This window comes from Carcharodon carcharias, chromosome 21 (assembly GCF_017639515.1).
Source record: "Carcharodon carcharias isolate sCarCar2 chromosome 21, sCarCar2.pri, whole genome shotgun sequence".
Classification (NCBI taxonomy): domain Eukaryota; kingdom Metazoa; phylum Chordata; class Chondrichthyes; order Lamniformes; family Lamnidae; genus Carcharodon; species Carcharodon carcharias.
In genome coordinates, this window is record NC_054487.1 from 26608811 (window position 1) to 26625744 (window position 16934).

Below are 16934 nucleotides of genomic sequence, written 5' to 3' on the forward strand. Positions count from 1 at the left end.
TGGAGCATGAACCTACTGTCCTCTCTCAGGATGACAGCATTTGCCCTCCCACTCCTGCTGCTCCATCAATGCCCTTGCTATTACCCATCAGTCAGTCAGCCCAGACTATTGCCACCCTTGCCAAGATGATGCAGACCGCAGCTGGGTCTCCTAGACCCAGAATTTCTTGAAGCTGACATCCAAGGCTATCTGCAGTCACCTCCCTGCAAGCCAGCAGCCTTCCACCAGCCATGTACCAATTGTTGAAGTAACACTCTATAGGAACACTAAGACAAACAAAGATACAAGGAAGACAGGCACTTAGGGGATGTTTGTAGGCAATATAGCTTCCCCTCCAACAGTGGTGGCCTGGCTGCAAAATCCATTTTTAATTTAAACTTTAAAAAAGCTAGAGAGAAGGCATCTCCATTTTGAGGTGCCCTCTCTCCCTGACTTACCTGCTATAGCAGACTACTATTGTTTTCAATCTGGAAGGTCTCTGGTCCTCCAGCTTTGAGATTCTGCCCACTGTCCTTAATTGATCAGAGAACCTGTGCTCTGGCCATTAATTGAACGCCCTGGGGAAATTCATAATGAATAACTGTATCTCACACTGTAGGATCTTCTGGTCCATATTTGAGTCTGATGGTGGGGTCCAGAAAACCCTGACCAAGGTGTGGACTGTTGGTGAAGGGGTAATTAGGGTTGCATTTACTGGTATTGCAATTGGATGAGTTGTTTATGGACAGCTTGGCCAGAAAGGCACTACCTAAGTTGCCTAATAGGGAGAGAGAGAAAGAGAGATGGGGATGATTTTTTCTCTCAGAGGCATACCACATATTCTCCAATGAGTGAGACAGGTCTTGATTACAGGTTAACTATTAGCCTTGGCATACTAATGTACATGGGTAAACAAGAATGCAGCTGCAAGTTCATATGAGATTCAATCTGTTTATAGAAAGTGCTTGAACAGGACTTTAAGTTTGGAAATGAGCCTGCTATTGTATCATACAATTGTATTTTTGACCATTTCATCCAACAATTTTGATTAATATCAGCATCAGTTATATTAAAAATAAGTTAGAGTTAATTTTTTCTAAGTTACCTAATGATGTTGCTGAAAGGAACCCCTTTGAAGGAGACTGCCTCCTTTTATCGCTTTCCTCACAGTAATTCACTGACAGAGCGAGCTGTTTGTCATCATGCTCTTGATAAGAATTCCTTCAAAAGGCAGGGGGAAACAAAGACGCAATTAAATAAAAATAAAAATAAATATAGTTTTGACATTTATCCAAATATTATCAAGAAAATCAAATATATAAGTGACCCAATGATGGTTCAATAGAGATCGTACATATTGGTCAGTCAAACCTGAGTAAAAAAATCAGTACAAAGAGCCAAGTCTTTCTAAAAACTCCATTCCATCCAGTAGCTCAATAGTTGCACTCTTAGCTTCATTTATTTGCCATAAGATATCTGAAAGTAAATTCTATACACTGCAAGAGAAACAGGTGCTGAGGAATGAATATTCCCTGATCTACCTAAGGTACTTAGGATGGATAGTCTCAATTTGGTATTGTACTTGTCTATTGTTTAGAGTAACATGAGTGAGTCCCTTGATGGGAGCAAGCATACTAGAGCAATTTTACTTAAGGGTTTCTTATATTGATAATTTATATCTAAGAATGATCCAGAGAGTCTGAAATAGAAAAAATGTCTTTAATTACCTCATCAATTTAAATATTTCCTGGATATAACAATCCCCTACATAATTCTGGAAACTGTGCACCCAGGACAAATAGTCCCATTGTTTGCTATGGAAGCCAGATACTCACGATGGATAGTTCCCTAAACCATTTTGAAGTGGACATTCAGAATGAAGAGTGTCTTAGATTGTAATGGAATTTGGCTGTTTGGGATGCCTATTCAATGGCGTACTGTGGAATTCAAATACTTAGAATAGTAGCACTCTTTGTTAGTAGCTCTGGTTACTAAGGGGAAAAGACACTTGACCCACGTTAAATCATCTCGGTTAAATTTAAAATATGCTTTCCAGATCAGTCAAATTTTGCTTTATTCTGAATCTGCAAAAAATCGTGAAGTCATTCCTATTCAGAAGCACTTCTCTCAGAAGGACAGTTGATAAGTTCATGGTTTCAAAGTCAAAAAAATGTGTTTAATTGGGATAAACTTTGAAAAATAAAGTGATGAATATCAGGAATAAATATATTTATCAGGATAAATAATATTTAATGGTGATGTCATCAATAATGTGCAATTCAAAACTTAAAGCATGAATCATGCTTGTACATAAATTGATCAAACTGTCAATGGTACCAATGATGTGTTACCCAACAGGGAAGATTTTGCAACCACCAGCCTGGTAGAAACAAGATGGTAGTGCCATGAAAACAGTGGGGAATTAAAATATATATGGAAAAGTTTCAACCGATTCTGTGGCTGCCACAGTCTTCTCCTCAGGCTTACTGCTGGACAGCCAGAGTGCCCACCTGAGTCATGTGATCGTCCCTTTCAAAATGCAATTGGAATCCTATGATGTGCGAGGCAGACCATGAGTTGTGCACTTCATACCAGTATTAGCTGAAAAGGAGCCCAAAGCTGTTGTTTTATGGGATCAGAAGGAGCTGGTAGCCCTCTGAATTGCCAAAAGCAGCCTGGGCTGGTGCTACTCCAGTTCCTCTGCCCAAGATCATACAACCAAATATCTGTCTAACTCACCCTTAAATATATTCAATCACCTAGACTCCACTGCTCTCTGGGGCTGGAAATTCCAAAGCCTAACAATCCTCTGAGAGAAAAAATCCTCATTTCCATCTGAAATGGGGGATCCCTTATCCTGAAACTGTGTCCCTAGTTCCAGATTCACTCATGAGGGAAACATCCTCTCAGTATCAGTATCTACCCTGTCAAGCTCCCTCAGGACCTTATACATTTCAACAAGATCGTCTCATTTTTTTAAACTCCCATGAGTATAGCCCAAATCTGTTCAACCTTTCCACATAAGACAACCCCTTCATCCAGGAATCAACCCAGTGAACCTTCTCTGAAATGCCACCAATGCAAGTATATCTCTCCTAAAATAAGGAGGCCAAAACTGTACACAGCACTCTAGGTGTGATCTCATCAATACACTGTAGAATTGTAACAAGATTTCCATAAATTTAAATTCCATTCCCCTTGCAATAAAGGCCAACATTCCATTTGCCTTCCTAATTACTTGCTGTACTTGTATACTAATTTTTTTGTGATTCATGTACGAGGACACCCAAATCCATCTGTACTATGGCATTCTGTAGTCTCTCTCCCTTTAAATAAACTTTTTTCTTATCTATTCTTCCTACCAAAGTGGATAACCTCACAATTTCCCATGTTATATTCCATCTGCCAAACTTTTTCCCATTCACTTAACCTATCTATATCTCTTTGCAGAGCCATTGTGTCCTCTTCACAACTTGTTTTCCTACTTACTTTTGAATCAGCAGCAAACTTGGCTACAATACCATCTGTCCTTTCATCCAAGTCATTAATATAGGTTTTAAATAGTTAAGTTCCCTGTGACACCCCAGAAGTTACAGTTTGCCACCCTGAAAATGATCCATCTATCCCCACTCGCTGGGCGGAATTTTCCATCCTGGAGACTAAGTGCAGTTGTGGGCAGGAAAGTCAGTGTGATTCTTGTTGGGTGGCAGCAGGTCGGATTTATCTGCCTGGTTTTCTGCTTTTCAGCTCATTAATTATGATCAGCAAGGAGCTTGTCAAATCTCGTGATGGGACGGACAGGGATGCATCCGCCCCGCCGTTACCTCACGGGGTTGAAGGTCCTGGTGCCACATTTAAACAGCACCTGCACAGACATTCATTCACTGCAGGTCAGGTATGTTGTACCATTTTGCTTCACTATGGCATCCAAAAGGACAAAACCTTTTCTTCATGGTTCAGTGATGCCTCCCTGGGGATTCTGCTCCAGGCCATCCAGGAAAGGCGGGAGGTCCTCTTTCCTTGGGTTGGGAACCGTAGGTCCTCGCACCTGACTATGTTGCACTGGGAGGAGGTCACCAGGGAGATCAGCACCCATGGACAACAGAAAAGGACCACAATCCATTGCAGGAAAAGAATGAATGATCTGATGCTCTCTGCCACGGTAAGTAAAATTTCTATTCACTCCAAACTCACATTCACATAAGGGCTTCAGGTAGTCTGAGGGTTAGAGTTCACAGGGATGTCACCCATGACCAGAATATGGGACATCAGCACTATTTGTCTGGTAGCTACTTTAAGCTCACCATTTTACATAAGGTCCTGCACAAACAGTGTCTTAATCCCTTACTGGGGAGGGCTCAGCAGACACAACAGGCATGCATGCTTCTGAAATACTTCTTCATCCATAGTGCTCACAGTCAATCCATCTATCTTAGTGCAGGATAAGATCTTTCACAACAGATGGGAAAGAGCGAGACTGGAGATGGGACCCCTGAGCTGAGGACACTCTCCGCCCATGAGAAGCAGGCAGCAGAGCTCGCTGGAGAGGACAGAGATTGTTCCCGCGCAGAAGCTGACAATGGATTCCCTCAACAAGCCACTAAGAGTCCATCCAGTACGCATCGACAACATGCGATAATGATTGTGACTGTCCCATAATATTGGAGTCTGCCTAGTCAACCACTAATTATCTCTTCTCTCTATTCCAGCAAGAAAAGCTGGAGGAAGCACTCCAGTAAGCACCTCTGCCCCAGCCCCCAGCCCCCAGGCCACCTCAGATGAGGAGACAGAAGAAACATCCGATGAAGACACGTCACTGCGTTCACCTGCACCCTGCCCCAGCACAAATACACGTACCTTGGTAGGTCCAAGTTCTAGAGTAGGTTCGGGTTCACAATTTGCTGATCACCTCACTGACAAGTGGTAGTCAAAGTCTCTGACACTCAGAGGACTGCTGGAGACCAGGCCCCTGCTGAGTCCAAGTTCGATGACGAGCATCTGCAATTGGTCCTGGGAGAAATGTAAGAGATACAAACACAAGCAGGGGAACATCAGGCAGAGTTGTCAAGGCCGTCACCAGGCTGGAATGAAGGATAGAGGAGTCCGTCCATGTTCTGTCTTATGTCCTGGCTCCAGCATGTAAGTGCATTGAAGTCTCCTTGTGAAGGGTTGTGGTTGCCTTGGAAACCCAGGTGCAGAAGTTTGTGCTGGATCTGTGCTTGGATTTGCACACCATCACTCTAGCCATGGGTGCATTCCATGAGTGGCCAAGTGAGAGGGGAAACAATACACCTCAACCTCCTGCCAGGTTCCCCTGCTCCTCAAGGAGTCAGGGTGGGGCCCTCAGGCACTCTAAGGGAGGAGGTGTGCCAGCCAGATACCAAGGGGCATCCACCCAGGACAACCCAAGGGTGTCCTGCTGCTCCAAATCTCCTCTGCCTCAGACCCGGATAATTCCAGCAGGTTAGGCTGAGGAAGTGCTCCTGCCCTAGAGCAGGAGACCCTTAGCAAGCTGGGGCCCTCCAGGCTTCAAGCCACCAGAGGATGCCCGCCAAAGTGATCTCAGACAATAGGGCATAGCAGTCAGCAGGCTTCCTCCACCTCCACTGCAGATGTTGGAGCAGCGTCTAGACGTAGTGGTGAGGTTAGGAAAATTAAGAAAATTTGAATGCACCATGGTGGCAAGGTTGTTCATTCAGTGTATATAATCTGCACTATTGCAAATATATTTCACACATCTTTCTCCAAGTCTCAGGTATTGAATGACTAATCGATGTGATGCAAGGGCCCGCATTCAATCAAGGGTCTAAAATGAACCCCCACCACCCCTCCCAATTATCTCCCATCTGCTTACTCAGTTCCATTAAGTTTCACTTAGTCTCATCATAATGAATCATCTTTAGTTCCATACCTGACATGAACAAAGGTACTTCCTATATGAAAATGATGGCAGGACAATACACATGTGACCCTTGCATCTCAGGCAGACATAATTTGCCCTCATGAGAATTGGTCATCAAGGTTAGTGATTATCCTGATGCTGTCGCACTAAAGTTTGCTGTTTGTGGATGTTGCAAGTATTTGTCAAGACCAACATTAGAGTCTTATCTCCCAAATGTACTTTGCAATGGCATTTATTTTATGACAGAGTTTTTGGGAAAAGTGGCATTCATCATTGAGCATTATGGCCTTTCATGCCTCCCTGTAGCATATTTTCATCTCCGTGTTTAAGGCTGATCGTTATTGCTTTCTTAGTTTCCACTCTCCCCATGCATGATGCTGAATAATGAAAGATGGTTCCACTTGGTGACATTGGTGAATGTGTGATGTCAAAGGTGTGTACTCATCCTGACCAAGCCGTCTACTTGCCTGTAAGGATTACACTTTGCCCCTGAATGGTTGCCTAGTGGTGCTTTACAAAATCCTTCTGTAAAGGCACAGTACGCAAATTGATATGAAATTAATGACATGACTGTGCACTCATTGACTTAGGGTAGATAAACAGGATTGGCCTTTGTGAGATGGACATTATTGAGGACTGTCATGCTATCAAAGCATTGCTTTGGCATGTTTCCCAAGTGCTCAGCAGGACCTATGAAGGGAAGAAGTTGTCATTCACTGCTGTGTCAATACTGACTGGGTCACATCTCTCCCAAATGACAGGGCAATGCAGGAATTGGCAGGCTTCCCATGAATGCAGGGTCATGAGTGTTTGTCAATAATCAAACAAGGGTCCTGCTGAGCCACTCTCTGTGAGGACAATGCAAACATAACTCACAACATTGGGTGCACGCTGTTGTGTAACAGATCACTGCATCCTGATGCCCGATGGCAACTTGGGGCTCAGTAGCAAGGTGAAGTCTCTGAATTATTCATGCGTGAGAGCTGGTGTTTGGAGAGGTGGTGTTGTCCAGATGTTATTCTCTCTTGAGGTGGTCAAGCGCTAACCATTGACAAACATTTTTCCTGTTAGCGCCGCCTTGCTAAGTTGCTGTCATGCTGGCATGAGTGCATCCATGGGTGCAATAGCGTTTCAAGCTTCTTGAAAGATGTCATGCTCAATAACTTTTAACACCATGGTTGAAAGGACTGCACTATGTGTAGTTGCTTAAGGAGATGCACTAGTGGAGTGCTGATCATATCCCACAGCAGCTACATGTTCCCTAGACTACAGCGCCTTCCAAGGATAACCTCATCGTTAGGGATGAAGGTGACTGATGCTGTCTCCGTGATCATTGTGAGATTGATGACCTTTCTGTGATATGTTGAGTCTGACAATGAAGGTTTTATGTCCCCTGCATTGAAAAGAACTTCAATCATGTAAACCTATCTTCAATTTATTCCTCTTGAAATCTTGTGACTATGAGGTTGTCACAGGCAGGTTTGCCATGCTGTGCCTGTGCAATGGTATCTTTATGTGGCTCATCTGAATTGTGGCCCTTGTCAGGTTCATCCCCTTCCAAGTCCTCCTCGTCCAAGGAGACGTCTAACTCCTCCATGTTTCACTCTGGCAACACATGCCTTTGCAGTGCTAGGTTGTGTAGGGCAGAGCAAACAACGATTATGTGGGACACACTTTGCTGTGAGTGCTGGAGAGCCCTGCTTGACTGGTGCAAACATTAGAAAAACATCTTTGAGGACAATAGTCTGCTCTATTAAGGACCTTGTGGCTGAATGTGCTATTAGCCATGTCTTCTAGGGGTGCCCCTTATCTCCGAGGAGCCAACCCTCTAAGTGCCGAGTTCCCTCAAATATCTCTGGCACCTTGGAGTGACTCAAAATGTGCAAGTCGTGTGAGCTCCCTGGGTACCTACCACAAACATGCTGGGTCTGCTTTCTGTGGTCACAAATTAGCTGAACATTCTGAAAGTGAAATCCTTTTCTATTAATGAATCTCACAGGCTGCTGCCAGGAAGCTCTCAAGGACAGATGTGTGCAGGATATGGCGGCCTCCACTTGCAGGAAGCCTGAGGTCCAAACAGTTCTGTTAGCCTGTTTTGTTTCATCCATGCGGTACTGCACATAATGGTGAGCTTTATTGAAAAGGGCATCTATCACCTCCCTTATGCATCTGAGTGTCACCGATTTTGATTCTGCAAAGGTCCTCAGTGGAGCCCTGGAAGAATTTGCTGGCAAAAAAGTTGTGTAGCAGCACAGTGCAATGGGCACTGGATGCCCTCCAAGTCTGTGTGGCGTAAGCACCTCATGGATAATGTGAAAAATGTGAGCTGCTACATCCCTAGACAAGTGAAAGCACTTGCAGCATTGTCTTTCATCTCTGTATATGAGGTGTGTCTTCTGTAAACCCTTTGATCACGCCAAAGTCTTCATGGATTTGGCCCCTCTTGGTCAGCATCTTGGATTTCCTGAGGCACCGCTGTCTCCTGTTACTCAGGGCAGTGGTCTTACTTGAGCTGTGCCAATTGGCGATGGGCCGGTCTTCTCCTCATTCTAATCAATGCTATCTGTTATGACCACAGCCTGTGTTAATTGCTGCAAAAACCAAATCCCACAGGGAAATTTGGCTTCTGGGCCATGACCTTTTCTTTGTATTCTGAAAATGAGAAGAAAACATACAATCTCAGAAGAAAGAGGTCCAGTAACACTTTTGGGATTTCAAAAATTAAAAGTAAAAGTTTTATTCACACAGGTAAAAGAAAACTTAATCACACAAGATTACAGTTACACATTAGGGTTAGTCTTATAAAACATTCTCCCAAAAACTCTCTAATTGGTCAAACCCACAAGTAAGCACCTTCCTGGCAACACTCCCTTATAGATGTCTACTATGAAATCCAGTAATATTACACAAGGCAAAGTGTGGCAGAATACACTTCTGAATAAAACTGCTTGTTGCAGCCCAAGACTTCTCTGGCTTGACTGGATGAGTGATTCAAAGTGCATCCTCTCCCAGCCCAGAACTCCAGCCATAGCTCAACAGCTCACAGCTCCAACTATCTCCACCTATATCCATAGCTCCAGCTCAACAGCAACTCTAAAATACCTTTTCTCCCCCCTTTCATCTTAGTCACATTGCTCTCACACCTATTGAAACTCAAACCCTGCCAAATATAAGATTTCCTATGGGCAGAATTTTGCCCTTGTCTGGCGGGCTTGGCAGGGGCGGTCGGGAAGCCGACTGCTGCCCGCGATCGGGGCGGTCTGCAATTTCATGCTGGTGGGCCAATTAAGGTCCGCCCAGCATGAAATGCGTGCTGTAGCACTCAGCGCTGCCTGTGTCGGGGGGAGGAAGCAGGGCGAGTGTAAACTTTGCGCTTTTGCGTGGGTGCCCACTAGCAAAACTCCCTGAGGCACAGAGCTACCTCAGGGCGATGAACAATTTTGAAAATAAAAAATAAAGAGTTTTCAGGTGTTAAAAAACATGCCCCTCTTGCGACTCTGTCACTTGAGCAGGGACATGTTAAAAATAAGGATGAAGATGTTTTTCAATGACGGATCGAAATCTCATCCTGCCAGTGGATGAGGTTTCGCAAAAAATGCAAAGGCCACCTAGCCTTTTGCCTGCCTGTCAGCTGTAAGGCTGGACAGGCAGCGAAAAATTTAAATCAATTGGATTGTGAATGGCCTTACTAGGCCTTTTAATTGTTGGCGGGCATGCCGCCAACTCATGTGTGCGCCCGCTGACTGAAATATTGCTTGAATGTGCGATGACATCAGGATTCTCGCCCGATGTCATTTTATTCTCATTCGGGCCGGGCACGAGCGTTTTACGCTCGTTCAGGTTGGGTATGTGCCCACCTACCGAGCGAAAAATTCTGCCCTATGTTTCCATCTTTTCTTTGCTTTCTGGTCAATAAAATATAATAGTCCCAATACTTACTTACACACACACACACACACACACACACACACACACACACACACATATCTCTGGCCCACCTTCCTAGGAACAATCAATGTTAGTTCCCGTTGCATGGGCTCCCTCCATATGCAAGGCAGCAATGGAGTTTTTAGCCCTTGACTTGCCTTCGGTCTGTACATGGCATATCAAGCCCACCCTTGCAGGATTATATCATTCTGGAGAACGACAGATGGTTAAGTTTTTTCCTCAGACCTGACTGCATATTAACAACGAGGATCCTAATTAGAGACAAAAGATGCAAGTCCAAGGATTCTCAGTCATATTTCTGGTGGTTGTCCTCCAGTGGCTTTGACAAAACCTATCAATACTCAATCCTTAAATTTATGTCATGACTGCAAGCATGGTGCCTTGAATGTCATGACCAGTGCACTGGGAACCTGGAGGTCTATAGGGTCTATGCTGCCTCTGCGCAAAATGTAGCCCTTTATTGACCTTACTTCCACTCTGACATGCCTCAGTAAGGCTAAGATGCCAATTATGACCATATGCACCGCAGCACCTAAAATTCATGGTTTCTCTCCTAAATGTGCACCACTAGTAAAGGAACCAAGCTTGCTCGTTGTGCATTAGACCCCCCGAGTCCAGTACTCAGTTCAACCATGCTCTTCATGGTTTGAGTAGAACAGTTATAGGCTGCCCCTTCAATCGGCCAAAATTGCTGTGCTTAACTCTTCACATAAGCTAAGAGACCCTTCCCCAACTGATTTTTTTCTAGCTTGTTTTTTGTACTACATCATTCCTCAGTGAAATTGAAAATGGTGCTGCTAACTTTCATCCATAAGATCAGCATCCAACCTCCCTCTATCACCTAACAAATTCCTCTCATTCTCCTCCATACTTAATGCCTCATAACTCTCCGTCCTCCTGTCACTATCCAGCCTCCCCCTGTTACCCTTGACCCCATCATTATCCATGTGGACATCCCTGTTCTCCCCCCTGAACCCTTTAATATTGATGACCCCATGCCCTTTGTCAACCTGCGGCACCTTCCCTTCTCAAGGCCACATGCATCCTTACTTTTTGCGACACCCCCCCTCCCCTGCCCATCCACCATGAGACCATCCAATACACCCCCATGACTTTTCAGCTACCGACTTACAGGATCCTGATGCCTCCCTTGAACATTACTGTGCCCTCTGCCTCACAATACCATGAGTGGAATTGTCCCAGATTTACACTAAGTGCAGTGGCGAGCATGAAAAAAGGTGTTTCACCTGCTGGCCGCAAGGGCGCGTTTACGTGCCATATCATCCCCTTCCCGCCTCATTAACTATGTGGCCACAGGAAACACGGCATCTTGCTGGCGGGTGGCCTCTGAGTTGCCTGCTACGCTGTTACCTCGTCAATTCCTCATGCCAAGTGCCATATTTAAACTGCAGCCACGCACACAGTTCTCAATGCTTGCAGCCCAGGACTGCTTCGGTGAAGACATGGCCTCAAAAGCCAAGAAGTGACACATCCCTGGGATGCCTTCTGGATGCTGTGGAGACCTGTTGCGTTGTGCTCCACCCCAGCTCTGGCCACAGGAGGCTCATCAGTCTCACCACTCCAGCTTGGGAAATGGTAGCAGAGGTGGTTGCACACAAGAGGTTGGCCATCCAGTGCAGAAAATGGATGAATGATCTCATCATTCATCAGGGTAAGGAAACAATCTAATCACTCTAAACTCACATACTCACAAGGCCCTTGCATTTCACTCACTGCCAGCTCAAGGAACATCACTCACTCTCTCACACCTGCCCTCATATCTCCATCTGAACTCATCTTCTCTGGAGACTGCTTCCGCAGCCCTCTCCATCTTGAGACCACTTGCACAGATCAACATGTGCTCCCACACACACCCTAGGTTACCCCCCTTCCCCAGTATAGTTCTCGACCTGCAGCCTCTTCCCATGTTGAGGCCGCTTCTCTACCTTCCTCAAACAAGCCCTAGTCCTGCAGCCATTGAAAAGCCACCCCTGCCTTATGGCTGGACTGGTAGGTAGAGACCTGCTCGTGAGCCCCCACTAAAAGTGATGTGGCGTTGCCTGCGAAGCCTGGTGCTGATAACCACAAGTGCTACCCGAAGCAAGGTAGGCAAACAAACCTCAAAGTCCTGAGCAAAGTGTAGCTTGCCAAGTGCACGCCGCTTATGCACAGTTGTGGAACACGCTAACGTGCCTGGATGATCCAATGTGGGGGCATGATTCCAGCGAGTAGGGCTTATAATGAAATGCTAAAATGTTGAAATTAGGTGCCCCATATACAACGGCAGGAAATGTGGTGGAGTGGATGATTGCAAACTGGTTTCACGATAGCTTAAATCTGACTTTTGGCCTTCTCTCCATATTGTCTGCTCACACCTGCCATGACACCTGCGGCCAATGGGACTGGATGATTCCACTTCATGACTCGAACCACCAGGACCAAATTCCTTAGGTGACTGACCCCACCCTGCACACCATACTGTGTACAACCATCACCACCCAGAGAGGCCTTCCCCACCCAAGACTGAGACCAAGACGCGCATGCCATACAAAGCCCTCTAACATGACCCATACAGCCCCAGGACAGTCACTTCAATATGCCCCTGACAGCATCGCCTCAGCCCCAGGACGGTCTCTTCAATTTTCCCCTGGCAGTGTGGCCTCAGCCCCAGGACAACCTCTTCAATATGCTCCCAACAGCATAGCCTCAGCCCCAGGACAGTCTCTGACTCTTCATTGGACAGTGTTATAACTCTTGCCCCAGACAGTCTTTCATGACTCCACTCTGTTCTTTGACCACCCCTTAGCCCTGCCTCTGTCTCCCCCGCTTGGCTCCCGTCTTTCCCCCTCTTGTCCTACCTCTGTCTCCCCCTTCGCCTCTCGTGTTCCATACACCACCCCCCTTGTCCTACCACTGTCTCAAAGCTCCCCTCTCATGTTCCACACACACCAACCCCCCACCCCAGTCCTGCTTCCATTTCACCCTTCCCTGGTGGTCTTGCCTCCCGTGCCCAGCCTTGGCACAGCTTGTGACACAAGCACCCAATATCTTGCAGCAATGGTCTTAACGGAAAGAAAAAGCAGTGTCTACTGACCTCCAAGTCATTTATGAACTGAATCTTGCCAGGTGTGTGGCAGTTATATAGAATTGGGAAACAGACCATTCAAATTATCCACTGGCAAACACTTAATTTGGAGGGGGAAAGTAATTCTGACGAGTGGACCTTTTAATGAGCATTGATAAGATGCAAATAAATGCAAATGTGGTTCCTGACACAGATCAGAGGGAAACTTGACCCACCTATAACCCGCCCTCAAAGTTGGGAGAACAAAATTCCAATCTGATTTCCTATTGGTGGGAAATAGACTTTTTCCATCTTGCCAAATTTAGTGCCCCCACCCGCCACAGTACCCACCACTGGCAGGAATGGAAAATTCCACCCTCTGTCTTCTGCCAGTTTGCAAATCCTCTACACATGCTAATATATTACCTCCAACACCATGAGCTCTTATCTTGTGTTGTAACCTTTTATATGGCACCCAATCGAATGCCTTTTGAAAATCCAAAAATGATAGGTCTGCTGTTTCTCCTTTATCTGCCCTGCTTGTTACATCCTCAAAGAATTCCAATAAATTTGTCAAACATGATTTTCCTTTCTTAAACCAATTTGTCTCTGCTCGATTGTATTGTGATTTTCGAAATGTCTTTCTAGTATTTCCTTGATAATGGATTCCATTATTTTCCCATTGACAGATGTTAGGCTAACTGGGCTATAGTTTCCTGCTTTGTCTGCACTTCTTTCTCAAATAAAGACATTTACTTTGAGGTTTTCCAAGCTATTGGGACCTTTCCAGAATCTAGAGAATTTGCAGCCAGACTCTAAGATGCAGGTCCATTTGACGCTTTTTGTGTTTTCTACTTGAAGACAGAAACAAAATATTTGTTCAAGGTCTCTGCCATTTCTTTGTTTCCCACTATTAACTCCCCAGTCTCATCCTCTAAGGGACCAATGCTGACCTTAGCTATTCTTTTCCTTTTTCTATACTTGCAGAAGCTCTTAACTGTTGTAAGGTGTTGAGTATAGTTTAGCGCACACTGTCATGTTTCACAACAGCGTATCTAAGGCGTGCACTTGGCGGGTGGCGCTTTGAGGGGAACTCGGAAGTGAGTGCATAGTAACATTGCGCAGTGCTCGCGAGGGTTACCTGTTGGACTTCAAGGTTGAGGTGACTTGGGGGAGGGCACGCAAGGGTTGCCCTGCAGTTGAAGGTAGTACACAAGCATGTGCAAGGTGTGGGGGAGGGAAACGGCTAAGTATTAGGGAAACCTTGTATAAAGTGACCATTCCTCTACAACCGAGACAGTTCAGACGCGGCCACATTGACATGCGTGGAGTCGGGTCTTGAACTTATCTGCCCACTCAAGCAAAGCAGAGGCATGAAAGTGCCACCCCTTGGGCACAAACTGCAAACTAATAAGTGTTTTTCTGAACTGCAGAACAGTTGGATGACTGAGCATGTTGTACAATCTCCTTGCTAAAGCTGGCCTTGGAGCAGTCACTGGTGGAGGTGCTCACAGCCCTTTGCAATGTCATCACCTCAGTTTAGACCAGTCTCCCCCATGGTTCAAGCTAACAGTGCAGCCTTGTTGTGCGGGTTAGGAGAATGCCTGCACCTGAGCTGACAGCATAGCTTGCAGTCAAGTAAGCAAAGCTGCCACCAATCAGTCAGGGGGAGGGGGGGCAGAGGTGGGTGGGGCTCCAAGCAGCCATGCCATGCACTAAATTCTGGCCATCCAAGTGGTGGCCAGCACTCTCTGGGATGCGTTAAGGGGCCTTTAGTCTTAATCAAGAGATGTTCTTAGAACGCCCAAGCTAACCCACGTGTCTCTCTCTTTCATCCTGCAGGAGGAGTATATCAGAAGCATGGAGCTTGGTGAGCCAGCTGTATGCCTCATGGTGTACAGAGAGTGAAGACAACGAAGAAGAGAGCAACAAAGGCCCTTGGCTGGGCAGTGGGAAGGGCAGCACCCTCAGGAAGAAGGGGCAGCTGGGGCTCCCGCACATGTCACTGAAGAGCTACAGCGAGCCATCGCTGGCTGGAGCCTAGCTAGACCCAGGGTCTATAGACACCGCCTTTCATTCCTGTAGATGACCGAGAACTAGTGTTGCCAAAGACTGCACATGTCTCGGGAACTGGTCAGTCACATCTGTCTGCTACTGCAGAATTTGGTGCCATGGGGACATGGAGGGCATCCACTGCCAGTGGCCCTGAAAGTGACTGCGGTGCTCAATTTTTATGCCAATGGCTCCTTTCAGAGCTCCACAGGTGACCACTGTGGGATATTACAAGCCTCCACCGACTAATGCATCCATGGGGTCATGGATAGCATCTTCACGAGAGCACCCAACTTCATGCATTTCATCTGGGATCAGGAGATCCAGAATGCAAGAATGATTGGATTTTCCCAGATCTCAGGCTTCCCACAGGTACAGGGTGCCATCAACTGCACACATGTGGCATTCAGATCCCCGTTGCAACGAATGGTCAACTATGTCAACTGCAAGGGCTTCCATTTGCTGAATGTGCAGCTGGTGTGTGACTACCATAAACGCATACTGCAGGTCTGCGCACAGTTTCCAGGGAGTGTCCACGACTCCTACATTCTTAGCTGGTCACAGATCCCTGACATCTTCCAGGGTCCACAGAGGCTGCAGGAATGGTTCTTGGGAACAAGGGCTACCACAGAGGATGTGACTGATGACACTCATGCGGTGGCCTCAGAATGCTCATGTTGCAACTCGCAGCTTGGTGGTGCAAACCATCTGGATGCTGAAAATGAAGTTCTGGTGCCAGGACCGGTCTGGTGGAGCCCTGCAATAAAGTCCACAGGGGGTGTCACACATTGTCATTGCCTGCTGCACCCTTTACAACCTGGTGCTGCCACAAGGTGAGGAGCTGGCTGAGGAGGAGAAGGAGGAGCTGAGGGTCTCTTCTGATGTGGAGGATGTCAACGAGGATGAGGCTGTGGAGGTCCTCAATGGCAACGATGATGGTGATGAGACCCTCGCACTGGCCAGATGAGGCAGGCATGCTCGGGAGGCCCTCATAGCCGCTAGATTTTTGGAGGATGATGACGACAATTAGTGATGACACTTCATACATCCTCATATTGCATCCATGAACGTTTAACTCCAGTCTTGCTTATGGCAGCACGAATACTCTCTGTGATAATGCTCCTGTCATGATGATGCTATGGAGGCCCTAATAGAAACATAGAAACTAGGAGCAGGAGTAGGCCATTCGGCCCTTCGAGCCTGTTCCGCCATTCATTATGATCATGGCTGGTCATCCAACTCAATAGCCTGCTCCCGCTTTCTCCCCATACCCTTTGATCTCTTTGGGCCCAAGAGCTATATCTAACTCCTTCTTGAAAACATACAATGTTTTGGTCTCAACTACTTTCTGTGGTAACAAATTCCACAGGGTCACCACTCTCTGGGTGAAGAAATTTCTCCTCATCTCAGTCCTAAATGGTCTACCCCATATATCCTCAGACTATGACCCCTGGTTCTGGACTCCTCCACCTGTTAGAATTTTATATGTTTCTATGAGATTCCCCCTCATTCTTCTGAACTCCAGCGAATATAATCCTAATTGACTCAATCTCTCCTCATGTCAGTCCCGCTATTCCAGGAATCAACTGGGTAAACCTTTGCTGTACTCCCTCTATAGCAAGTACATCCTTCCTCAGATAAGGAGACCAAAACTGCACACATTATTCCAGGTGTGGTCTCACCAAGGCCCTGTACAATTGCAGCAAGACATCCCTGTTCCTGTACTTGAATGCTCCCGCTATGAAGGCCAACATACCATCTGCCTTCTTTACCGCCTGCTGCATCTGCATGCTTATCTTCAGCAACTAGTGTACAAGGACACCCAAGTCTTGTTGCACATTCCCCCTCTCAATTTATAGCCATTCAGATAATAATCTGCCTTCCTGTTTTTGCTACCAAAATGGATAACCTCACATTTATCCACATTATACTGCATCAGCCATGCATTTGCCCACTCACTCAGCTTGTCCAAATCACACTGAAGCATCT

General features: G+C 46.2%; 1 protein-coding gene across 1 annotated transcript in view; it reads right to left on the bottom strand.

Moving 5' to 3' along the window:
- The window catches only part of cacna1c (calcium channel, voltage-dependent, L type, alpha 1C subunit), a 1373114-nt gene that overhangs the window by 58041 nt on the left and 1298139 nt on the right, over positions 1-16934 (bottom strand). Inside the window, exon 44 of the mRNA XM_041215565.1 lies at positions 1085-1200. Within this exon, the coding sequence (XP_041071499.1) occupies positions 1085-1200 (116 nt within the window). The remainder of the gene's footprint in view (positions 1-1084; positions 1201-16934) is intronic.